The sequence below is a fragment of the Quercus suber genome, unplaced genomic scaffold (assembly GCF_002906115.3).
Source record: "Quercus suber isolate HL8 unplaced genomic scaffold, Cork oak 2.0 scaffold_605, whole genome shotgun sequence".
Classification (NCBI taxonomy): Eukaryota; Viridiplantae; Streptophyta; class Magnoliopsida; order Fagales; family Fagaceae; genus Quercus; species Quercus suber.
Window position 1 is genome coordinate 355,493 of NW_027070048.1, and position 23,035 is coordinate 378,527.

Below are 23,035 nucleotides of genomic sequence, written 5' to 3' on the forward strand. Positions count from 1 at the left end.
ATGTCATTCTTTCATCCTGAAGAAAAATGCATCATGATATTAGTCAAGCCAAAAACATGTGGGCAACACCCAAAAGGATGTGATACATACTACTAAGCATATGCAATTACAGTACAAAATCAGTTTACATGATGTGCAAATAGCAACGTGAAAAAACCATGCAATCAATTAGCACCAGGAAAAGCCTCTGAACAGTTACTAAATTTCAATTTGCATCCCAGGATGAATTTTGCAGAATATTTTTCATTTGTTTTCCATTTAGTGCTACCTCAGTGTTCAATCATGTGTTCATTTTCCACCTTGTAGTCACATCTCAACATCTTGATTTTAGCCATTACTAGTCTTGTGCAATTTTGAATTTTTGCTATATAGACAAGGTGGTAAAAGTATCTCTCGGCAAGCAAGCCCATTTAAAACCTTCAACAAACCCAAGAAGGTTTAACAACACATCCAATTACATGCTGCATGGCCATGGTTTAAGCATTTTGAAATAGTTGTCAAGAAAAAAGATGCAGTAAGTAATATTCATCAGCAAACCCTCTACACCATTCTCAATTAACCTAGATGCAAACCCACTACTTTTACCATGGGAAGATACAAGTCCAAAGCATGGCCAAACTGACTGAAATGCAACTGCAAATTATCAATAGTAGCTTCAAATGGAATACATCGTATGAAAGGCCTCTTTCCCCACTTAGCAGCTGAACTCATCAAAGGACAGCACAGTCATCAGCAGAAGCAGAACTAACCACCATTTCTGCAGTCATCAGCAAGTCCTCTGGATGCAAATCCACTACTTTGACCATGGGAAGATACAAGTCCAAAGCATGGCCAAACTGACTAAAATGTGATTGCACATTATCAATAGTTTCAAATGGAATACATCGTATGAAAGGCCTCTTTCCCCACTTAGCAGCTGAACTCATCAAAGGACAGCACAGTCATCAGCAGAAGCCGAACCAACCACCATTTCTGCAGTCATCAGCAAGTCCTCTTTACCTCCAGAAGATAACATTCAATTCATTCAGCAAAAAAGAAAAAGGAAAAAGATAACACTCAATTCACTGGAATTTGCACATGAGCATGATCTGCAGGAGACGCAGCGTCAACAACAATCTGCACACCCCTCGCCCCCCAAACAAAAAATTGACAGCTTAAGAGCCAATATATTAGCATAACTCTAATTTACAGCAAGGACATCCTTAATGACTGTAAGAAGAATTAATTGATGGCTAGTAAAATGGAGCACCAAATTAGAAAACACAAAGATGCTTGGGAATTAATTGAAAGTCATAGCATCTATGAACAAATTTTCTTTGGCTGTTTCATTTACTGAGGTATGTTTCAAAACTCACCAGAGAGCCAGAACATTAAAGAATGTCAAAAACTGTGGATTGCTAGCATTGAGGTTTGTATAAAGCTTCTCATTCTATCATTTTTCCTTAATTAAAAAACCATTGTCTAAGTTTAAGAAAAATAAATAATACATAAGGGCTCATATAACTTTTGAAAATATATTTTATAGTGCAGGTTGAGATATAGAGAACAGTACAAATCATGCACATGAGATCTATCAACACAATTCCAAATGGGGACATTGTCCCATAAAAATTTCTATGGACACCAGCATTGTACCCAATCCCACACAGATCAAATATACAAGCAGTATGCTTCTCTCATATGTTACTTCCACGACCACTTAAATGATGTGAAGTGCTGGCAATCACATATTCTAATTTATTTTTCTTTTCTATCTGTGCCAATCTAATTAAACTATAACCTACAAACAACAATCATCACGAACCTCATAAGTTTTAAATGTTTATGATGTTTATCCAAAAGAATAAAAAGCATATACATATGGCAATGTTAATCTATCTATTTTTGAAGTAAGGTTGCCCATTTTGCAATAAAATTTCCCACATTTATAAATTTCTTAAACTTCAAATCTTCAATAATCAACATCCACATCCCACCAATAATTAATCAGTAAGCCAGAATGCCAAAATCAATTTGACTGGCCAAAAACTATATATGATCTTAAATCAAATTGTGATGTCCTTAACAGAAGTGCACAAATCTAAAATCAAATCAAAAAATAAATGACTAATCATGTAGTACAGATCTAAGTTTGGAAATTTTGATTTACAAGGAAATTTATAAAAAAAAAAATTATATTTTTGAAAAATGAGGCAGTGTTATTGTGGGTAAAAGGGATGGAAAAGTAATTTCTCACCAAATCACAAAGAAAAGTAAAAATAATTGAGATCTTTTATATAAATTTATGACAGAAGGAAGAGCAAAGAAGTAATGAAGGCAGCAGTGTGAGTAGTAGAAACGTTATTCTAAAACTTGTTTTCCCTCATCTTTAAGAATGGGATCAAGGGGTTGTCTCAGTCTCTCAAGGTCAAATTCCTCTTTAGAGCTTTTAGTTCTACTAGGTCTAGCCTCATAATTACAGTTTTGCACATTTTCTTGGCTATTATCAATCATCAATTGACGAATGAGACCCCAATTATTAGATAAAGAGGCCATGCAATGCCTTATTATTTTCTTAAACTCTACATATCACCATGTTGTTAGAAGAGTAAGCCCAGGCTTCTGCACAATCAAGGTTGACTAATTTCTAGCAATTGAATCCTCAATGCTAGAAATTGATGCTTATGTATTTTCTGGTAGTCCAGCCTTTCTTTGATTTTGTTAATATTCTTCAAGGAGAAATGAGCTCATAGTCTAATCATGATTCAATTTATTAAATGCCAAACTCCCTTCCAAGGTGAAATTGAACCAATTAGAATCAGAAAGCCCCTAATTAAAATCTAGAATCACAATAAGAAATTGCATACATAAGCACTAACAACCAATAGCCCAACCCCTTTCTCACGGCCTGAAGAGTGAAGACCTTCCCCCTCAGCCAAGCCAAGGAGCACACAACTTCATTACTGTGCAATGCACCAGCCATATAAACTAGAAAAATTGCCTCAAACTTAAATACAGCCCAAAACGGAACATCAAATTACAAGATCAACATGGTAAATAGTAGCTTACCTGCTGAACCAGAGCCACCATAGGGGCAAAAAGATGCATATCTTCTTCCTGGGCTTCCTTGTCAAGTGACTCAGCTTGTGTATAAGCAGTACAGCAATGTGGGTCTTCCCACAAATTGTCCCCAAATAAACAATTATATTCTCCTCCAAAGGTTTCTGGCATTGCTCCAACTGGTATCATCAGAAAAAATATATACAAAACAACATAACCTACAATAAGTTATAATTTCTTAGTAAAAAAAAAAAAATTGCATTTTATGTCAAGGAAAGAAATTTATAGCAAAGCCAAACACAACTGGCTTGCTGGAGCTGTGCTTATGTGTTCTGAAAATAAAACCATAAGAAAGCATAAACCCTAGAATTTTGTCACTTGTCCAGTTTCTATGAAAAATACAGGATAAGAAAACAAAATTTTTATGTTTCAAGAACTAAGCCCAGCATGACTATTTCAGCCCCATATTAGTTGAGCATTATGATTCCCCGAAACTAAAACATCAAAACGAGATAAAATTCAAAGCTTTCTAACCTTTCTACATTAATTTTCCTCAAAGTTTCCTTGCAGCCAACCAAAGAAATAGTCACATACACAAAAACATATGTTTAGATGAATATGTATACATACACATGCTTTCAGGTGTTCTTTGTGGGATCTTTTTTGATCTTTTGAGTTTCTGAAACCAGTTCCACTCCATCATTATCATCAACCTCAACCCCAGAGACACCCCGTGTAGTGGTGGTAGTAGCACCAAAACCCGTACTACTGGCAGTAGGACGATCATTTCTGCTGTCAAGCATCCCATGGCCCATTTATCTGATCTTCGTTTATGAATGACAAATTAGACGATGAGAAGTTCCTAATTCCAAATTGTCAAAAATCATGTCTAGATGCTCTAGTAGACTAAAAAAAGTTGCATAGTTAACAAGTAAAACTAAATAAATAAAATAGAAGTTTGAGCTGAGTATATCGATAAAGATGATTTTGATTAGTAATAACACAATTAAAGAATAAAGGATAAACTATAAGTTCATTCAATATTTAACTTAGGTATTCGACCATTACTTTAGTCATATGGATTTGTATGTGTACCGAAATGGACCGAATAGACCAAAGTGGACCAAACAGGACCAATGTGGACCGAATTGAACTGAACTGGACCAAAATGCTACACTGATGTGGTTCAACAAGAGCGTAGAAGTAATTAATGATACGCTTCAATTTTTAGATATTATACAGATTTGTATCAAATAATTATTTTCATCTAATAACACATGAATATTTGAACACCATCAAGAATCATCTACCAAATAAATCTTAGGTTGTGTTTGGATACTGCTTATTTTACTGAAAACTAAAAACTTATTGCTGAAAACAATAAAAAAAAATAATTTCTGGGTTACTGTTCACTGCTGAAAACACTGTTCAGCACTGTAGTTTTGCCTTAATGCACTATTCATGTCCCATGAACAGTGCAAGAAGCGCTGGTAAAAAAAAAAAAAGGCAAAACGCAAAAACGCGAACGCCAAAACGTGATCCAAACGGAGCTTTAATTAAATTAGTAAATCTACTTAATATTATATATATGATCATAGCATCACTCATAAAAAATTTTAAGTGTATTGAAGGAAAACACTTGTCTGGAATCCACTTAGGTCCAATTCTCTGGTTTCTACACACAGCAAACCTCCTCTGGGGGACATTGGAGAAATAGATAGACCTATTAGGGCCAAGGGGCATTTATGCAATGCTGTTAGGTCCAATAATAACCAGTGTCACACCTGATGCATCCATGATATCCTGTCAACATATCATACATGTCGGAACTATGTAATGGGACACTTATGTTGTATGTAGAATTGAGCAGAAGGTAGTATTTCCCATTTTATCATTTGAAACTTAAAAATAAAAATGAGAAAATGATAATAAGCTTCTTATACTCATCTATCACCCAAGTAAACATGCTCAAGAGCTACTAATTTTTAGACTTCCCTTCTCACCTTAATAAGGTAATAAGGCATGGCATGGTCCTCCTTCCCTATCATTGACCTCACAAGACAATGGCCTTAGACTAATCATTCAGTGAATTAAACCTTTGCAGCTTAATGTAAGATAAAATAAACTTTTCAACTCCAAGAATCCATTGCTTTCTGTGGAAACTAATCAATACATTGTAGTCAACAATCTTTGAATTCATCTGCAAGAAAAATTCTGAAACCACCTATTATTTGGAAAATGTTTTTAGTGGACAGAGAAATGATTATATTATTTTTCCTTAACTTCTAAATTTTATTCTGGTTTGTGATTATTCATCTTGCACAGAAGCAGTAGCTGTACCTAGATTGATGGGTGTCTCCCTTCAGAAAGCTAGTTCACTATGTAAAAAATGTGATGTTAACAATACCGTAAGTTCCCTAGTACCAGATGTTAACAATACCGTAAGTGCAAATCTGGTTTTCTACAGCCATTCAGAGACATGCCGCACATGCGTTCATCACTTGGCTTGTTATGAGATACATATTATCCTCTTAGGGTAAACACTTCTAGTGGGGGTACAAGGGGATGTTCTGTATGCATTTTGAAGAAGTTGCAGAGACAGTTGAGACCAACTATATTTTGAAAGCAGTTTGTCAAAAAGATTGTGGAGTGAAGTTATGAACAGATTCTTCATAGACTCTCCCGAAACAAATTGAAAAAAGGTTGCTGAATGGGGGTTGGAAAGTTTAAAAGGTAAGAGTCTTAAAGCTTCCTTGTGTAAGTTAGTCCTTATGTAAGTTAGCATTGCAGGTGTTATCTACCATGTTGAGGAAAGAAAAAGACCACAAGACGTAATGAAGAACAAAACAAATTTTGATTTCAAATTAAAGACAAGACACTTCTGCATAGACATGCACCACACTTTGCTTACACAATAGACACACACATCAACTTTTGCCTTTTACACTTTTCCAAAAATAAATTCTTATAACGCACACCAACTCACTCGCACTTGCTCTGCACAACGGACACATGCAATTTACTTTACCACACTCACTCTTGTAAGGACATGTACACTCACACTAGGAATTGGTGCTTACACTTCACACACCAAATAAGCATCATCACTTCCTATTTATCCTTGGTTCAAGTCAGTTAAGTCACCGACTTTGATATTTCTAGCCCAGTAAAAGTAAACTGCTTTCTCTAAGCTTCTAGACATCCTAAAATTGTGGCTGGACTTTAATTGTGCAAGAGAGTCTTGTAGAAAGAAAATTCCAGAGAGAGAGCAAGAGAGAAATTTCTAGAGAGAGAGAGAGAGAGGTGGTGTTTGATTTTTAACATACCATTTATGGAGTCATAGAAATGCCAGAATTCATGGAAGGAATACTTAAAGTAAGGAGCAGTTGAAGAAATGCAAGATTGGTGTAAGGATGGCAGCTAGAGGGAATTTCATAGACTCTAGCATGAATATATCTCTATGTGAAAGTTGAAATATTCCACTATCATTTCTCAAAATGAAGCCAGGGAATCCTGTGCAGTCATGCTGAATTGTTTCCTGCCGCTGTGTTTCCTGCTACATTTATAATTTTTATGCTAGGTGATGTTGTGATTGTATTTGGTGTCCTAGTAAGAGTCAATATTGCATTCGGAATATCCAGAAAGTGTTTCTTTAAAGAGAGTTTTGCTCTGCTTCAAATATGTCTATATCATGTCTAGTTGTTCTGTTGTTGCTATTGTTATGCACTTATGCTGCATATGGCTTTGTACTGAGTGTTTTCTTAATAATATTTTTCATTCATCCAAAAAAAAAAAAAAAAAAAAAAAAAAAAAAAAAAAAAAAAAAAAAAAAAAAAAAAAAAGAACTAGGCCCAAGTTCATGCAGGTATGCAACCTTGGAAAATTTGATCGACAGGAAAGCTAAATATAGGAAATACACAAGTTTGGTATAAATTTCTGCTCACTGTTGAAGTATTCATCCACAGAAATTTTGAAAAAATCCAAATGAGGCAGTACTGATGTGACATGCGAGTTGAAGTTACACCATGGGGAAGTAATATTTAATCAAATCACAAAGAAAAGAGGAAATAAATGAGTATTTGAAATAAATCTATGACAGAAAACTGGGGGGTCAGGGGTGGATGCATACCAGTAGCTTAGAAGGAAAAGCTCAAAAGTAATGAAGGCAGCAAAGCAAGAGGATATTGTACATCTTGTTTTCCCTCGTCCTTAAGCATGGAATCAATGTGTAATCTGAGTCTTTTAGGCTAAACTTCTTCAACATAGCTTCTAAATCTACAGGGTCTTGCTTCACAAACAATTTTGCTTATATCTTTCTCCATTATCAACCATCAATTGACAAATGAGACCCCAATTATCAGATAAAGAAGTCATGTAGCAGTGACAAAGCCCACACTTCTGCACATTCAAGCTTTGGCAGTTGCTAGCAATAGAAGCTTCCATGCAATTGTATTGATTCAACCAATTTGGACTTGATCCACACAATATATAGGACTGCCACATCAATGCACCTAGATGGAACCACTTGACATCAGTTTCCAAATGACAAATAAGACGATGAGAAGTTTCTTATTTAGAAGTGACAAGGATGGTTGTTGGATGATCGTAGTCTGATAAAGAAGTGCATTAAAAATATGATTTTGACCAGCAATAACCAAACAAATGATATAATTGATAGCATAGTATCCATATACTGCAAATATTCTAAAGAAAGAAATTAATATTATAGCTTTACTCTATTAACTCAACAGAGCTAACTTGTCACATAGACACATGCACAACAGGAGTTCTAGACAAAATTTTGTCCTTAAATCAAATTATTAAAATAAAAACAGAAAATAATGATATTTTGGAAGTTTGTTATATTGGGACCCAGAAAAACAAGTCAGAACTTAGGAACCTAATTCAACTGTCTCAGGCCTAATTCAAGGACAAACTCAGCACAAAATACAAATACCAAAAAGGAAAATTTCCACAGCTTTCCAATCAACCAAACAATAGGTGGTGTGGTGTGAAGTCAAAATAAAAAGGAGAAAAGAAGGGTCTTTGAAGTTTTAAAATAGTTGTCCTACTTCTAAATGATAAAATAGTTGCATTAGTTCTATTGTACGCGACAAGAAAGCTTTGCAAATAACTTTATCTACTTTGCTACAATTTAACTTCACTCGGAAACAGAGGCCCAAATTTTCTTCATTCCATTTGATTTTACAACACTGGAGTACCATGCATCTATTGCATTCTCCTATGGAAAGTTGTAGTAAATACCATAAAAAGAGAGCAATAACAGAGAGTTCTGAATATACCATCCAACACAATTGAACAAAAATGACTACCATACAATCAGTTCCACATGCTTTTTCGTCAGCCAGCAACGTGACAGTTTCTCCTTTTCAACAAAGTCCAAATAAATACTTCTTCGTATCCAGTATGAGGTAGCTGGCAGAAATGAGAAAACAAATTACCAAACTAAACGAACCTTGTCATAGAATAAAAAGAAAAGAAATTCAACGAATTTTAAAAAAGAAAAAGAAATATACAACTACCAACAAGCTCCGTAAGAGGGAGAAAAGATATAGACTTACAAAAAGTCAAAGACAAGAAAGTTGATTAGCCAATTTCATCAAAGCTACCAATTTCACTGGGATTTCTCTTCCTTGCAATTAGAGTCACCTTGTTCTTGTGTGCTTGAATTCCCAAGCCAATTTCCCAAACGTGGAATTAATCTTTCAATCAGATTAGGGAATCTTATCCTCTTTGGGTGTGGTTTGTCTACATCATTAGAGGTAGCTTCTCCACTAGGTCCAGCCCCTTCCCCATTAGAGTCATCATGGCTTCGCTTAATTTTGGTATCCTTTGCTGAATCGTCAAAACCTTCCTCATCATAAGGAGTGATGATGCAGCTGCTAGGCCCAGCCTTAGTTTGGTTTATAAGGTCTTCAATGTCTCGCTCGGATACCAGATGGGCCCCACATTTCGTAACCTCCAATCCTGGACCTTTGGGTTCAAATTTAACTTCAATCTGGCTGAATCCATTAGCATCGACTTGATTCAATATTTCTTTCCAGTCCTCTCCATAGAATGCAGAGGGAATATATCTCAACCACAGCTGGTACGATTCAATCTTACCAAATTCCTCGGATAAAATAATGAACATGCTTCCTTTAAATCCACTAATGGAACATCGAATCTCATGCGTACCTATCCAATCTCCATAATCTTGAATATGAAGTTGGTGAAGTGGATGATGCTTGCGGAATACAAAAACAGCGCACATAGCTATTCCCATCAATTTGTTACCTATTAAATCTGAGGGCACTTGCAGATTCACTGAACCCCCCATATTTTGGTGGATAAACCATTTTGGAATTTCACTCCCAGGAATCGTGACATGGTAACTAGTATCCATGTCACTAGTATCATCTTGTTGACCCTGAAACATACAATTCATGATGCTTAGAACTATACATGAGAGAGAGAGAGAGAGAGAGAGAGAGAGAGAGAGAGAGAGAGACCTGGTGATTAATGATATAACGTCTTAGCATTGTTGAAACTAGGTCACCATAGCCTTGATTCTTGATCAATTTGTCGCAATTGAGAAGACGAAAATTCGGCAGAAAATTGTATTCTGGTTTTAATGATAATGTTTCCAATGAGGTACACTTTGTTGCATCAATATACTCAATATTTAATGGAAGCTTGGGCAACATTCGAAGATGAGTGCAACCACCCATATAAAGATCTCTCAGATTAGATAGTTGAATGATACTTTCAGGAAGGGAAACAAAATTATTTCCCTTTAGATTTAAATGTTCTAAAGATGACAAGCACCCAAGAACATTTGGAATTGTCTGAACATTGCAATAACTTAGATCAAGTTTGGTCAAAGAGCATAAGCCTATTAAAGAACGCTCTAGCATGCCCATGGGATCTAGACTTCTTCTAGATTGCATTAAAGGAAACCTCGTGAGCTTATTAAATGATTTTGATGATAGCCCCACGCATCCAAAGAGAGATAGTACTTTGAGATTTTTTAAGAGAACCATGGACGAAGGTAACTCTTTTATAGCAGTTCTACTCCCATCTAGCTCCTCTAGGCCTTCAATATTTCCCAAGTTCTCTGGCAATTTGTCAAGTTTTGAGCAGTCAGATATATTGAGAGTTTTTAAAGACGTCAAACTACAAATTGAAATAGGAAGACTTGAAAGGTTTTTGCAATCTCTTAGATCCAAGTCTATAAGGCCAATTGAGCGTTCCACTAATAATGATGGATCTTTTATAGCAGTCTCACTCAAACAAAGTTTTGACAAACATGACATATTTTTCACAATCTTTGGAAACTTCTTCAATTTTGAACAACCACCAAGATCTAAAAATTCAAGAGCTTCCAAGCTGATCTTGTGAGGAAGGCTTTCGAGACATTTGCAACCATTCAAATCCAATCGAATAAGCCGTTTGAGATCTCCAATAGATGCATGAATCTTATATAGTCCTGTACAACGTTGAAGAATTAATTGCTTAAGATTTGGGGCTCCACTTAGGTCTGGGATCTCAATCAAGTTTCGAGAGTCACTCAAATCGATGAGTTTTAACTCATTTAAAATCTGTTATAAACCAATAAATAATTAGACTAACTCAAGCATTAATGAAAAAGCAAGAAATACAAATTAGTATAAGTGAAAAATCTTACTATAATTCCTTTCCATAGTTGTTTGATTTTGCTGCAATGCATTCTTAGTTCAACAAGTTTATTTGGTTGGAAATTGGCCGGCATGGATTTTAAAGGATATCCATGCCAATCAATTACATGTAACTCATTAGAAAGATAACTGAGGCCTTGTGGAAGTTGGATAGGACCTTCAATGAGTTCTTGTGGAGGATGCACATAACCAATTTTAAGAAATCTCAAATTTTTCATCTTTGAGAAGGCTTTAGCACTCAAGTGTTCCTTTGCTTCAATAGGCATGTTTAGCATTATGCCTTCAACTACCTCTATTCCCTAATAACCAAGAACGATGAAATTAGAGTAATTGACAAATATTTAGAAGAAATTGTTAAAATATATATATATATATATAATTCTATAAGTTTAGGTCTAGAATGGACAACTTACAGTACTATTCTTTAATATATGAAGGACATCCTCATAACGCCATAACCTACTTCGACGACCAGGCTCTTCAAGGGATTCACGGCGAATAATTTCTTGGCCCATTTCTTGTAGCAAATCATGCATCAACAAACTTCTCTCTCTATCAATGGTTATGAGCGATTTGTCTATAAGAACTTCAATATTGTAGTTTGGATGGTAACCAAAACTTTCTAGTATATCTCTTATGCAATCTTTGTTCTCTCCTTTGAAAAAACAAGCAATATCCAAAAACAATTCCTTTTGAATATACATCAGACCATCAAAACTTATTTGAAGTATATTTAGAATGTTTCTATTAGGTTCTTGTTTTAGTTTATATAAGGCACTATTCCATTCATCTATTCTTTTTTCAAACAACAAGGAACCTAAAACTTTAAGAGCCAAAGGAAGGCCATTGGCATAATTCACCAAGTCCATAGACAAATCCACATAATTTTCTTCAGGATAGGGTTTCTTGAAAGCTCTCCAACTAAAAAGCTGCAAAGCATCGTTGTCATTCAATCCCTTCATTGTGTATATATCATTTATACCACGTCTTCTCAACAAGTGCTTATCTCTACTTGTTACAATGATTCTACTCCCTGAACCAAACCAATCATGATTCCCAACTAATGCTTCTAGTTGTTCATCTCCATCCACATCATCAAGAACAATAAGAACCTTTTTGTTACGTAGTCTATTCCCTATAACACTGATCCTCTCAAAAACATTCGATATATTTTTTCTACTTCCGTTAAGGATGTTAGAAAGAAGTTGTTCTTGTAAAGAAACTAGATGATGATTTATAGTTTTTTCTCTTACATTAGCTATAAAGCTGCTAGCTTCAAAGCTACAAGAAATTCTTTCATAAATTTCTAGTGCAAGAGTTGTTTTGCCCATTCCACCCATCCCGCAAATCCCAACAAAACGAACACCACCCGACCCTTCAACTAAATATAAATCCAACATTTCCATCACAAGAGATTCTATTCCAACAAGTTCCTTGGAAATGGCACTTTGAAATATAAGATTCAATTCACTAGATATCCTTTCAATTATTTCTTGGATAATTATTGATTCATGCCTGCAAAGAAGATAGCAAAAAAATAATTTTGATGACTATATAATATATAGCATAAATACAGGAGACAAAATATTCAAAATACAATCTTAGATTCATTGAGGAAAAGTGGAATCTAAAAAGTGCATAATATAGCATCATAATTGAGGTTTGATTTGTTTGTCACGTCGAATAGTCTATGTGTGAACCATGTGTTTCCTTCTAATTGTAATAGATTAATGGGTTAAGAGTGTGCCTATTTTTTTTTTTTGATAAGCCTATAGTTAGAGTGTGACAAATTTTAATGTCATTGTTTGTAAGTTTCTCAGATTTTAATTTCCATATTCCTTTTTTCTATTTCTTTTATCTTCACAATAAGAAAAAAGATACAACAGATAGACCAATTGAAGTACTTAACTATTTACTATATATTTATGCTTCTGGCCTATTTATTTGTGCAGAACATTTTAACTGCTCAAAGAAGAAATTCTACAAGAAATAAAAATTAGATGAAAATACAGTGTTATCGTGAGGTATTGTGCTCTTTATTTAGTAGTGATTAAGTTTTTCAATTGATTATTTATGCTTGTGATTGCTATATTGTTAATTGGCTAATGATGTATACCATTGGGCTATAAATTGGTAGATTAGCTTAAAATTGGAATTAGCCGTAATTACAACTTGGGGTCTAAATCATTACCATAATTAAAATTGGCTCTTCTCTCTAACTTCTCTTTCACAGTAGAATTCGGGTGTCCCTTCGAAGAAGGTGTTGAGTATCCTGGGAGTAACACTGTTGCTTCTAGGCTTGTTGGGTTCTTTTTTGGGGTGTGGGAAACAATTGTGAGTGTAAGGATGGACGATTTGGCTCAGTCGTGGAACAGGCTTACGCTGTCAGATAGGGAGGGTCCAGGGTGCTGTTTGCTTGATGATGAGAGCAATGAGAAGTTTTCTATTGCTGCAAAATTTCTGACTAAGCGAGCCATTAACATGGAGGTCATAGTGAAGACGTTTAACCCGCTATGGAGAACGAAGAATGGCTTCAAAATCCAAAGCTTTGGAGATCATACATTTCTTTTCTCATTCGATAGTAGAGAGGAAGTGGACAGAATTTTAGAGGGAGAGCCATGGACTTTCGATAAACACTTGGTAGTAATGAGCCGATATGAAAGCGAGTCCTCACTGCAGGATGTAAGGTTTGAGAAGACTAAATTATGGGTCCAACTGCATGGAATTCCCATGAATTTTATGACAGTAGAGGCTGCAAAAAAAATTGGTAGTGTATTGGGGGAGGTTTTCACGCTGACGGATCCGAAAATATTTGATGGTGGGCATTTTATTCAAATCCAGGCCTCCATTGATCTGTCACTACCATTGTGTCGTGGTAGATTGATTTCAGTGGGTGAGGGAGGTAAGCAAGTGTGGATTTCGTTCAAGTACGAAGGGTTACCGAATATGTGCTACTGGTGTGGACGTCTCACTCACGATGACAAAGACTGTGAGTTATGGATCAACAGTGAAGGTACGCTCACTCCAGAGCAGCGTGAGTTTGGTCCTTACATGAGAGCTCCTCCGTTTGTGGCTGCAAGAAGAAGCACAATTCTAGTACCTGGATTTTACGCCGAGAAGAAGAAGAAATTTTCAGGTACACCGGGGGACATTGATTCAGGCCGGAGTTCCGATTCAGGTAGAGAAAGAGCACCGGAGCAACCACAAGGAGTAACGGTAGCAATAATGTCAGCATTGAAGGTGAGGAAATAAATGTCTCATTAAGGCGTAATGAAGGGGATGGGATTATTAGGGAAGATTCGGTCAATCAAAATAGGTTTAATGAGATAATTATTGAGACTCCTAAGGAAACTGAAATTGCTGAGAAGATGAGTAACGTGGAATTAAGTTTGGCTCAAGAATTTGGGGCGGCTAAGCTGTTGGAAACGAGTAGTAATGTTTCAAAAAACCCTAAGGCACGTGATAACTTAAGTGAGCCTCCTACACTTAATAAGTCACGTGCTGCCAAAGAAAATAAGGTTCAGGGGTCATCAGCTCCACGTGCTTCAGCAACCTGAAAACGCAGAGAAAGAAAGAATCCCAGAGGTAACATGGCAGCAGGCTTTCAGTCACACGGGAAGAAGAGAGTGGCTGAAACAGAGGAGGATCAGTGTGAAGTTTCATCAAAGCTGCTTCAAACAGCCCTTAATGGAGAACACAAAACCTTGGAAAAGGCGGGAGCCGATGTTCAGCCCTGCCTAGAACAGTGAGTTGTTTAGCATGGAATTGCCGTGGGCTTGGGAACCTGCGTACAGTGAGGGAGCTCGTGGAAATCATACGGGCAAAAGATCCCACTGTAGTATTTTTAGCCGAGACGCTTACAGATGATGCAAGGCTAGAATTTGTTCAAAGGAGTATTGGGTTTGATCATAGATGGGTTGTTCCAAGAGTGGGTAGAGGTGGAGGATTAGTTCTTTATTGGAAAGCTACAATGAATTTAAAAGTGGAAGGTGCAAACAGATACTACATTGATGCGGTGATTGATAAAGATAAAGAGAATGAGTGGAGATTAACGGGTTTTTATGGTGAACCGGAGACAGCGAGACGTCAAGAAGCATGGAATAAGCTTAGGGATTTGAACTCAAGACCTGAAAAGCCATGGCTTTGCTACGGGGACTTTAATGAAATTATCAGACAAGAGGAGAAAATTGGGGGTGCTAGAAGGCCGTATAATCAAATGCAGCAATTTAGAGAGGTGATTGATGAATGTGGGTTCATGGGCTTGGGATTTGAGGGCTCCAATTATACTTGGAGCAAACACTTTGAAAATGGAGTTTCAATTTGGGAGAGGCTTGATAGATGTTTAGTCAATAATAGTTGGTTTATGAAGTTTGGAGGTTCAAGGGTGTTCCATTTGTCTTGTAATTCATTGGATCATGTTCCAATTCTTGTATCACTTTCGGGTGTGAATACACCTACCCAAAAAAAAAAAAAAATTCGATTCGAACAAATGTGGCTCTTAAATTCCAGTTGTGAGGAAGTGGTAGTTTCGGCTTGGGGTAGTGGAAGTGAAATTGGTGTAGAGGGTGACATACTTAGAAAAGTGGAGAAGTGTGGGAAAAAATTGGGGCAATGGGAAAAAAATGTTTTTGGGAATGTGAGATTGGAATTAAGTCGTTTGAAAAAGGAGCTAGCTAAAGAAGAGAGGATAGCCATGGTTAGTGGGAACAATTGTAGGGTAAGACAAATTAAAAAGGAGAATGAGGTATTGCAAGATAGGGAAGCTACAATGTGGGCTCAACGATCACGAATTCTATGGGCAAATGAGGGGGATAAAAAATCCAAATATTGTCATAGTTGTGCCACAAAAAGATTCAGGAACAATTCTATGGAAGGCATTAGGGATTTGGGGGGTGTGTGGAGAACTAGTCAGGAGGATATTGGGGAAGTTATGGTGAACTATTACAAATCTCTTTTCACTTCAACAGATGGGAGGGTCTCCACAAGCATCTTAGATTGTGTGCCCACAGTGATTGATGAGGAGATGAATGAAAGTTTATGTAGAGATTTTGAAGCAAGTGAAATAGCTACTACCCTCAAAGAAATGGCGCTCCTCAAGGCTCCTGGTCCGGATAGCATGCCTGCACTCTTTTATCAACATTTTTGGGGCATGGTAAATCATGATGTCACTTCTTCCATCTTGCCATGGTTGAACTCAGGTACTATACATAATCCCCTAAACCATACTTTTATCACTCTTGTTCCAAAAATAAACTCTCTTGAATATGCTCACCAATTCCGCCCAATCAGCCTATGTAATGTCCTTTACAAAATTTATTCCAAAGTTCTTGCAAATCGCCTCAAAAAATTACTCCCTTCCATTATCACAGAACATCAATCAGCCTTCACAAAGGGTAGATTAATTTCTGATAATATTTTAGTGGCCTTTGAGACTTTGCATAGTTTACAAAACTATAAGGGGGGTAACTATGGTTATATGGCACTAAAATTGGACATGAGTAAGGCGTATGACCGGGTGGAGTGGTATTATTTAGAGGGGGTAATGAGGAAGAAGGGATTTAGGGAGAGGTGGATAAATCTTGTTATGGGTTGTGTGAAAACAGTATCGTATTCAGTCTTGGTAAATGGAGAACCATGTGGGATGATTTTTCCTACAAGGGGGATTAGGCAGGGAGACCCACTCTCCCCCTTCCAATTCCTTCTTTGTACGGAAGGGTTGAATGGTCTTATTAAAAAGTCGGAGTTGCAAGGTGATATCCATGGCTATTCTCTTTGTAGGAGGGGTCCAAAACTAACACATCTACTTTTTGCAGATAATAGTCTTATTTTTTGCAGGGCCACAATGGAGCAATGTGATAATGTCTTGGAGATACTAAAACAGTATGAAGAAGCTTCAGGTCAAAAAATGAATAGGAGCAAAACTTCCTTGTTCTTTAGTAAGACTACTCCGGAGGTGGTGAAGCATGGAATCAAGGTAGCCTTAGGTGTTCCAGAAATCTTGCACTATGAAAAATACCTTAGGCTACCCTCCTTAGTTGGGAAGGGGAAAAAAGAAAGTTAGGGATTTGTTTACACATGAATAAGCCATTTTGTGATTTTTTTTTTTTTTTTTTTAAGGTATTAGACATTCTAAGCTAAAAGAAGGCAAGCATTTGAATTGAGGCCAACTCTAAGAAGCAAAGCCTCATTGACTCAACAAATCATTTATATAATGTGGATTGCCAAGTCATTTTTTTTGTCCATATTGAGTAATTCAGTAATAGACTACCATGCCTCATACAATGCAAAGGCTCTTCAACCAAAGTCAAACTTGAGCTTATAATTCCCTAAGTCATAATATACACACAAGGGACAAACAGAAATTTCTCTAGTTAATCAGATTAGAAAAAGCAAATAAAATCTGTCATGTTATTCCACGGGAAAGTCAGCAAAGCTTTAGTGTAGAAAAATTACCATATTGATGATAATGTGAACAAAAGTACTCTAGCAAAAGACAAATGTTACCTATCATGTAAATCCCATCCAGAGATATTGCCCACTTCTTTCAAAGCAGCTCCATGCTTGCACATCCTCTTTGTTAATCTTGGGATCTTTTTCATGCTTCTCAAAGGCTTCAGCAAGAGTACCCGTCTGGTTCCGTACATCGGAGGGATCAACATGGTAAAAGATGGGCAAAACTGTCAACTTGGTCTCTTCTATGCATTCAACGATTTTAGCTAGTTGAATCAAGCACCACCTTGAAGAAAGCATAGTTTGTTGAGAGAACGATGATTGCATACTTGGACTCTTCTATTGCTTTCAAGAGCTGTGAAGAAATATACTTTCCTTGCTCAAGTATCTCATCATCATCCCTGAAGGTGATAATACCCTTTTGTCTCAAAGCAACATAGAGATGGTCTGTAAAATTCTTGCAGGTGTCAACTCTGCAAAAACTAAGGAACACATCGTATTTCAAAGAGGAAGAAAAAGAAGAGGAGGAGGAAGCTGTTTGAGTGGACATAGAAGGATATGGAAGAAATTGGATCAAGGACCAAAAATTTCAGTCACTGAAAAAAAGAAACAAGAAATAGATTTCGGTGCGTAAACTGAAAAGCTGTTGACAGGAAAATCTTAGAAGATTGAAAATTGAGAATTGGGTTAGCTTAGCGTTGAGCTGCAAAGAAAGGAAAGAAGAATAAAGATAAAGGTGAGGTTAGCATGAGGATGATGACATTGCAGACTTGCAGTGCTGGAGAGAGAGAAGGAAAACAAATTAACAAAAGAGATTGTTGGAGTTGGTGCCTTCTTCTTTTTTTTTTTTTTTTTTTTTTTTTTTAATTCACCATTTCGAAATTTGTATCCCACTTTAGACCCAGGAATATAGCTTCTGATGCCTGCCACACATCAACCTTGTTCACATGAAAGTCACCATTAAATGAGGCCATTAGCACTAGGCAATTATTATGAGAGTATTATATACGAGTTAAGTTTTTCAAGGAATTCTAAACTTCAAAGAACATATGATGCAGGCCAAAAGTAAAGTAACAAGGAAAGTAAAGATAAACCTAAGAATCGGCACTTTAGGGTCACTTGGAATTAGCACCTAAGGCATTATCCAATCTGAATTCATTAATCATGTCTATCTTTCCAATACAAATAAACTAGGCTCATATATAGAGCTAGAGCTCTCAAGAAATAAAGAGATTGTAAAAGATAACATCTAATGAAAACTAATCTTAATTGAACTCAAATACTAATCCCTATCTAATCTCAAATCTAATCCCTATCCGAATAAAAGTTTTACAATTATCCAATTTCCTGTGAGATAAATACAAAAATCTGAAAATGTAAAATTCTAAAATAATTTTGGTTTTGCTCTTGCATTAACATAGTTGCATCCTATGCGAGAAAGATTAACTAGCTTAATTGGCATTTGAGTGCAGATTAATGTTGCATCTTGTGCATTTGCTATTGTGTTTCCACTTTAGCATGTATGCTCTTTGCATCTAATTTGATGAAGCTAGTAATGGACACACATTCTCACGTTAAATTTCATAATTTGTAGACTTGTGTGATTATGAGTGGTCAATGAAAAGTGGTGGTAAAGGTGTCCATTTATAATTGCACGAGTTAAAAATTATGAAATTGGGGGTGCAATTAGGTGTGTCCTAGAATTTTTTCAAATTTGTTTGCTTGGAAGTTACTGTTTGGACCTGATGGAGTCATGGAAGATTAAAATGCTATTACTTTGCAAATTTATCTATTCAAGAATTATTTTATGGGGTTCTCATGTGTAAGTTCAATTGAAGTGAAAGACGTGCCCTTTTAATGGTCTAAGTATGAGTTGTTTTTGGGGTTAAAACAGTTTTTAATTTAGGTATTTATTTTATTAGTTTATGGCTAGTTTTATACGGAGGGGCAAATCTGTAATTTTTGCAAATTAAGGTATTTTGTAATTTATTTGAGTCTAGAATCTTCTAAAGATATTCTAAGCATCTTAGGTTTATTTACTTTTGGGTCCAAGTTAGTATATATTAAGTTTTATTTATAGTTCTAATCTAGTAGGAATCCTATTACTACTAGTACTAGTACGAGTCTTTATATATATATATATATATATATGTGCTCAGTTTTATTCAAAGAATAGAATGAGTTGATTAATAAAATTTAGTGTTTTGAGCAATAGGTACGTTAAAATAGCTCTAACTTCTTTCTAATTCTTCTTCTCCTAACCCAAAATCCACCGCAACTAAACGTAGACAAATTCCTAATTTCCTACATTTCAGGACCACTTTTCCATACTGTGAGAAAGGAAGAGGAGAAAAACAATTTAGTAGTGAGAAGAGAGAGAAGAGAAAGTGACTGAGAAAGAAGAGAGTCATCACTTAATTAGACTATAAATATGGCTTTTGACATGCCATATCAAACATTGTTCGCAAGAGAGTCTCCTTTAACCATTATCTTCCAAGAAATTGCTCAGTTAGTCTAGGAAAATTGCTTCTAACATGCCACATCAAACAATCAAATCTTGTTCATGAGAAAGTCATCAATAAAACAAGGCCATCAATACTAGGCAAATTATTATAAGAGCCACCGTATATGTGCGTTAAGATTTTCAAGGAATTTTTCTTAAACTTTTAAAGGACATATGTAGTTGCATCCCATATGAGAAAGATTAACTATGTCTAAGTCTATTGTGCATGTGAGTGCGGATTAATGTTGTCTCTTGAGTTCCTCCAATAAATAAAGAACTAAAGAACGATCATTTGCCTCAATAATAATACTATTTGCCTCAATAATAATACTAATGTTGACTATTTTTTTTTTCTTCATGGGAATAAAGTATGAATAAAACGCTACATAATGTTATGACTTATGAGTCCAATTTAAGTATTTAAAAATTAAGGGATAAATAATAAGTGACTAAACTTTAAGTATGTAAATGGTTTTAACAAAAGAAAAAAAGTATGTAAATGATATATATATATATATATATATATATATATTTTTTTTTTAAATGATGTAAATGGTAATTTAATGGAAAGGAAGTCTGCTTACTCAATTCTGATGGATCGGCTATGAGGCATCCTGAGAGAGCTGGTGGAGGGGGGTTGATCAGAGACCATGATGGAACTTGGCTGAAAGGTTTTGCTAGAGGGCGATGGAACTTGGCTGAAAGGTTTTGCTAGAGGGCTCGGGTTCACTAATAGTGCCTTGGCTGAGCTGTGGGCGCTAAGAGATGGGTTAATGCTAGCCAAGGAGATGGGAATTCAGCAATTAATAATTGAATTGGATGCTTTGAGCGTAGTTATGCTTATGAATAATGAATCGGAAAACTTTTTAATGGAGCCTCTCTTAACTGATTGCAGGAACCTTCTCAAAGAATTCCCAAACAAGCGCGTGATCCATGCTTTTCGGGAAGCAAACTAATATGCTGATGTATTGGCTAAATTAAGAGCGCAGTCTTTGTATAGTTTTGCTACTTTTTGTAACCCACCGCCTGTGGTGGAGGCTCTATTGGCCTTTGATAAGGCTAGTTTGCGTTGTAATAAACTTGTGATTTATATCATGGTTTACCGAAAAAAAAAAAAAGGAAGTCTGCTTTGCTGACTTGACAAACCACACATTTACTGCAACAAAATATATAGCAAAAAAGTACTTTTGATAAGGCAGAGCTTTTTTTTTTTTTTTTTTTTTTTTTTGAGAATCTGATAAGGCATAGCTAGATACATTAATTTAGGGATTAAACATTCAGCAAAAGTAAAATCTTAGCTTTGTTAAGTAGCAAAAGGGTAACTCTAAAAGTGGATTAACATATATGTGCACAAATTATGCATGCAATGTTTTTCAACCAAAGTACAATTCGAGCTTATAATTTTTTCCTAGGTTTGTAATAGACAACGAAGGTTGTCATGTGGCCAAATAAAGAAAGTAGCGAAAAATAGTATCAGGAAAAATAGTAAAAACAAATAAACAAAAACAAATTTCTTACTCATCCCGCAAATCCCCAACCAGAGATACCAGCAACATCTGACACAGCATCTTTCCAAGTTTGCACATTCTCAGTGTTTATCAATGAGATGTTTTGCAAAGGCATCCTCAAAAGTCCCCCTCAGTTTGCGCACATCACTAGGATCCACATCATGGAAAACAGGCAGAACTGTCAGCTTCTTCTTGTCCATGCATTCAACGATCTTTGCTAGTTCAGTCAAGCACCAACTTGATGAAGCATAGTCTTTAGAAAAAATAACGACCGCAATCTTTGATTCTTCTATTGCTTTCAAGAGTTCTGGTTTAATGAATGCTCCTCGATCGAGACTTTCATCGTCCCTAAAAATGGTTATGCCATTCCGTTTCAATGCTTCGTACAGATGGCTTGTAAATTTTTTGCGGGTGTCGAGCCTCTAAACTGAGAAAGACATTGTATTCGTATGTCCATCTAGGCGTAGAAGTAGAAGAAGAAGGAAAACATGAGGAGAAGGCGTTTTCTGTGCCCATCGATTCGCTATCGGAAAAATACTAAAGATATGTATTAAGAAAATTATTCAACTAGTAAGAATTAACACATGAAAGGAAAATAAATTGGGGAAGAAGAAATCAGAGCACTGGATGGAGTGTTTGTAAGTGGCAGACAGAGCACTGGTGCCGTCTACTTGCAATTTTCGTGCTCAGAGATAGGAGAAAATTTCTGTCGGAGATCAAAGCTCACAGATCGGAGCTCTCTCTATTTGACGTTGACCACGGTAGAGTACGTTGGCACAGTTGATTTGGGTTGTCTGTAAAGGAGTAGAACCGGGTTGATAGGGAGAGAGAGAGAGACAGAGAGAGAGAGGAAGAAAATTCAGTGCGAAGAGAGGAAGAGAGAGGAAAAAAAGAATTAAGCAAAGCAGAAAAGAGAGACGCAGAGTATTCAATTTGCAAGTGGCCTCAGGCACCATCTTCCGGATTAAAAAGGACTTTATTAAAATTAAATTTCCCTTGTGAGTCAAAGCAGCGTATATGTAAATATAGTGCGTGTCCACACCACGCATGCATCAACAAGGAAACATTGTAGCAATGAAGTAAGAAAAAGACTAGGAAGTCCTGCATACAAATTTATTAGAATAAATTCCGCGTGGAGTAATGTTGGCTCATTGCTGAAGACTGAAGTTAGGTAAGAAACTAATGTAGGAGTTTGCAGAAAAACTACCGATTCGTCAAATTCGACCTGTCAAGTTGGGTCGGTTTTGTGGGTTGGGTTACAAAAAAATTTTTATAGCCTCAGGTTAGGTTTGGATCATAAAATTACAAACCCGCTAAACTCGACCCACCCATATTTAATATATATTTAAATATATTATATATTTAATAATTTTTTTTAAACCAGCTGTGGGCACTTATATATATTATATATATATTTAAATATATATTATATATTTAATAATTTAAAAAAAAAAAAAAAAAAAACCAGCTGTAAAGCAGCACTTTCTCAATTCTCATCTACTAATACTATATATATATATATATATATATATATATATATATATATATATTATATAATTAATAAATTTTTTAAATAACCAGTTTTTCCTATCCTATATAAAAGTCAATTAGTTCACAAAACTCTAGTAAATTACTATTGTTGTTTAGTATTAGTGTTATTTGCCTTTAAGAGTTACATTGATACTAATCTTTGGTTTTTTTAATATATTAATATTTATATTTTTTCTACAATTTAATAATAATAAATAAAAATCAAACCCATGGGTTCAACCCGACCATGTGGATTGGGTTGGATTTTGTGATTGGTTGGGTTGGGTCGAATTTTTTTTTACCACCAT

At 35.8% G+C, this 23,035-nt stretch overlaps 2 protein-coding genes across 4 annotated transcripts; both read right to left on the minus strand.

The window, feature by feature from the left end:
• Positions 1–60: 60 nt before the first annotated feature.
• LOC112040876 (uncharacterized) lies at positions 61–9,445 on the minus strand. 3 transcript variants are annotated; one of them, XR_010625634.1, is made up of 6 exons: positions 8,622–9,427; positions 8,378–8,475; positions 7,169–7,550; positions 3,670–3,863; positions 3,049–3,218; positions 61–972 (listed from the first exon to the last, which is right to left on the minus strand). XR_010625634.1 is itself a non-coding variant. In XM_065765065.1 (6 exons), the coding sequence occupies exons 4-6, from the start codon at positions 3,845–3,847 to the stop codon at positions 910–912; spliced, it is 411 nt and encodes a 136-aa protein (XP_065621137.1). In that variant the 5' UTR covers positions 3,848–3,863; positions 7,169–7,550; positions 8,343–8,475; positions 8,622–9,445; the 3' UTR covers positions 61–909. The 3 variants fall into 3 exon arrangements, 1 of the variants encoding a protein (XP_065621137.1); XR_010625633.1 differs by having other exon boundaries at positions 3,670–3,858; positions 8,343–8,475; positions 8,622–9,426; XM_065765065.1 differs by having other exon boundaries at positions 8,343–8,475; positions 8,622–9,445.
• Positions 9,446–9,455: 10 nt separating this feature from the next.
• On the minus strand, positions 9,456–23,035 carry LOC111993428 (disease resistance protein RUN1). Its single transcript, XM_065765062.1, has 7 exons — positions 23,030–23,035; positions 21,285–21,619; positions 17,516–17,659; positions 17,241–17,417; positions 11,150–12,251; positions 10,844–11,035; positions 9,456–10,640 (listed from the first exon to the last, which is right to left on the minus strand). Exons 1-7 carry the CDS (start codon positions 23,033–23,035, stop codon positions 9,456–9,458), a joined length of 3,141 nt encoding a protein of 1,046 aa, XP_065621134.1.

Bases quoted from the DNA above. Each gene is read 5' to 3' on its own strand.
- LOC112040876 (XM_065765065.1), bottom strand. From the start codon at position 3,847: ATGGGATGCTTGACAGCAGAAATGATCGTCCTACTGCCAGTAGTACGG. The intron at 3,219-3,669 runs GTATGTATACAT...TGATGATACCAG, and splicing joins AAGAACACCTGAAAGCATGT to TTGGAGCAATGCCAGAAACC. The intron at 973-3,048 runs GTAAGCTACTAT...TGATGACTGCAG, and splicing joins TGGTGGCTCTGGTTCAGCAG to AAATGGTGGTTGGTTCGGCT.
- LOC111993428 (XM_065765062.1), bottom strand. The intron at 17,418-17,515 runs GTATGCAATCAT...GAGACCAAGTTG, and splicing joins AAAGCAATAGAAGAGTCCAA to ACAGTTTTGCCCATCTTTTA. The intron at 12,252-17,240 runs GTAACATTTGTC...TCTTCTTTGCAG, and splicing joins GGATGGGATTTACATGATAG to GCATGAATCAATAATTATCC.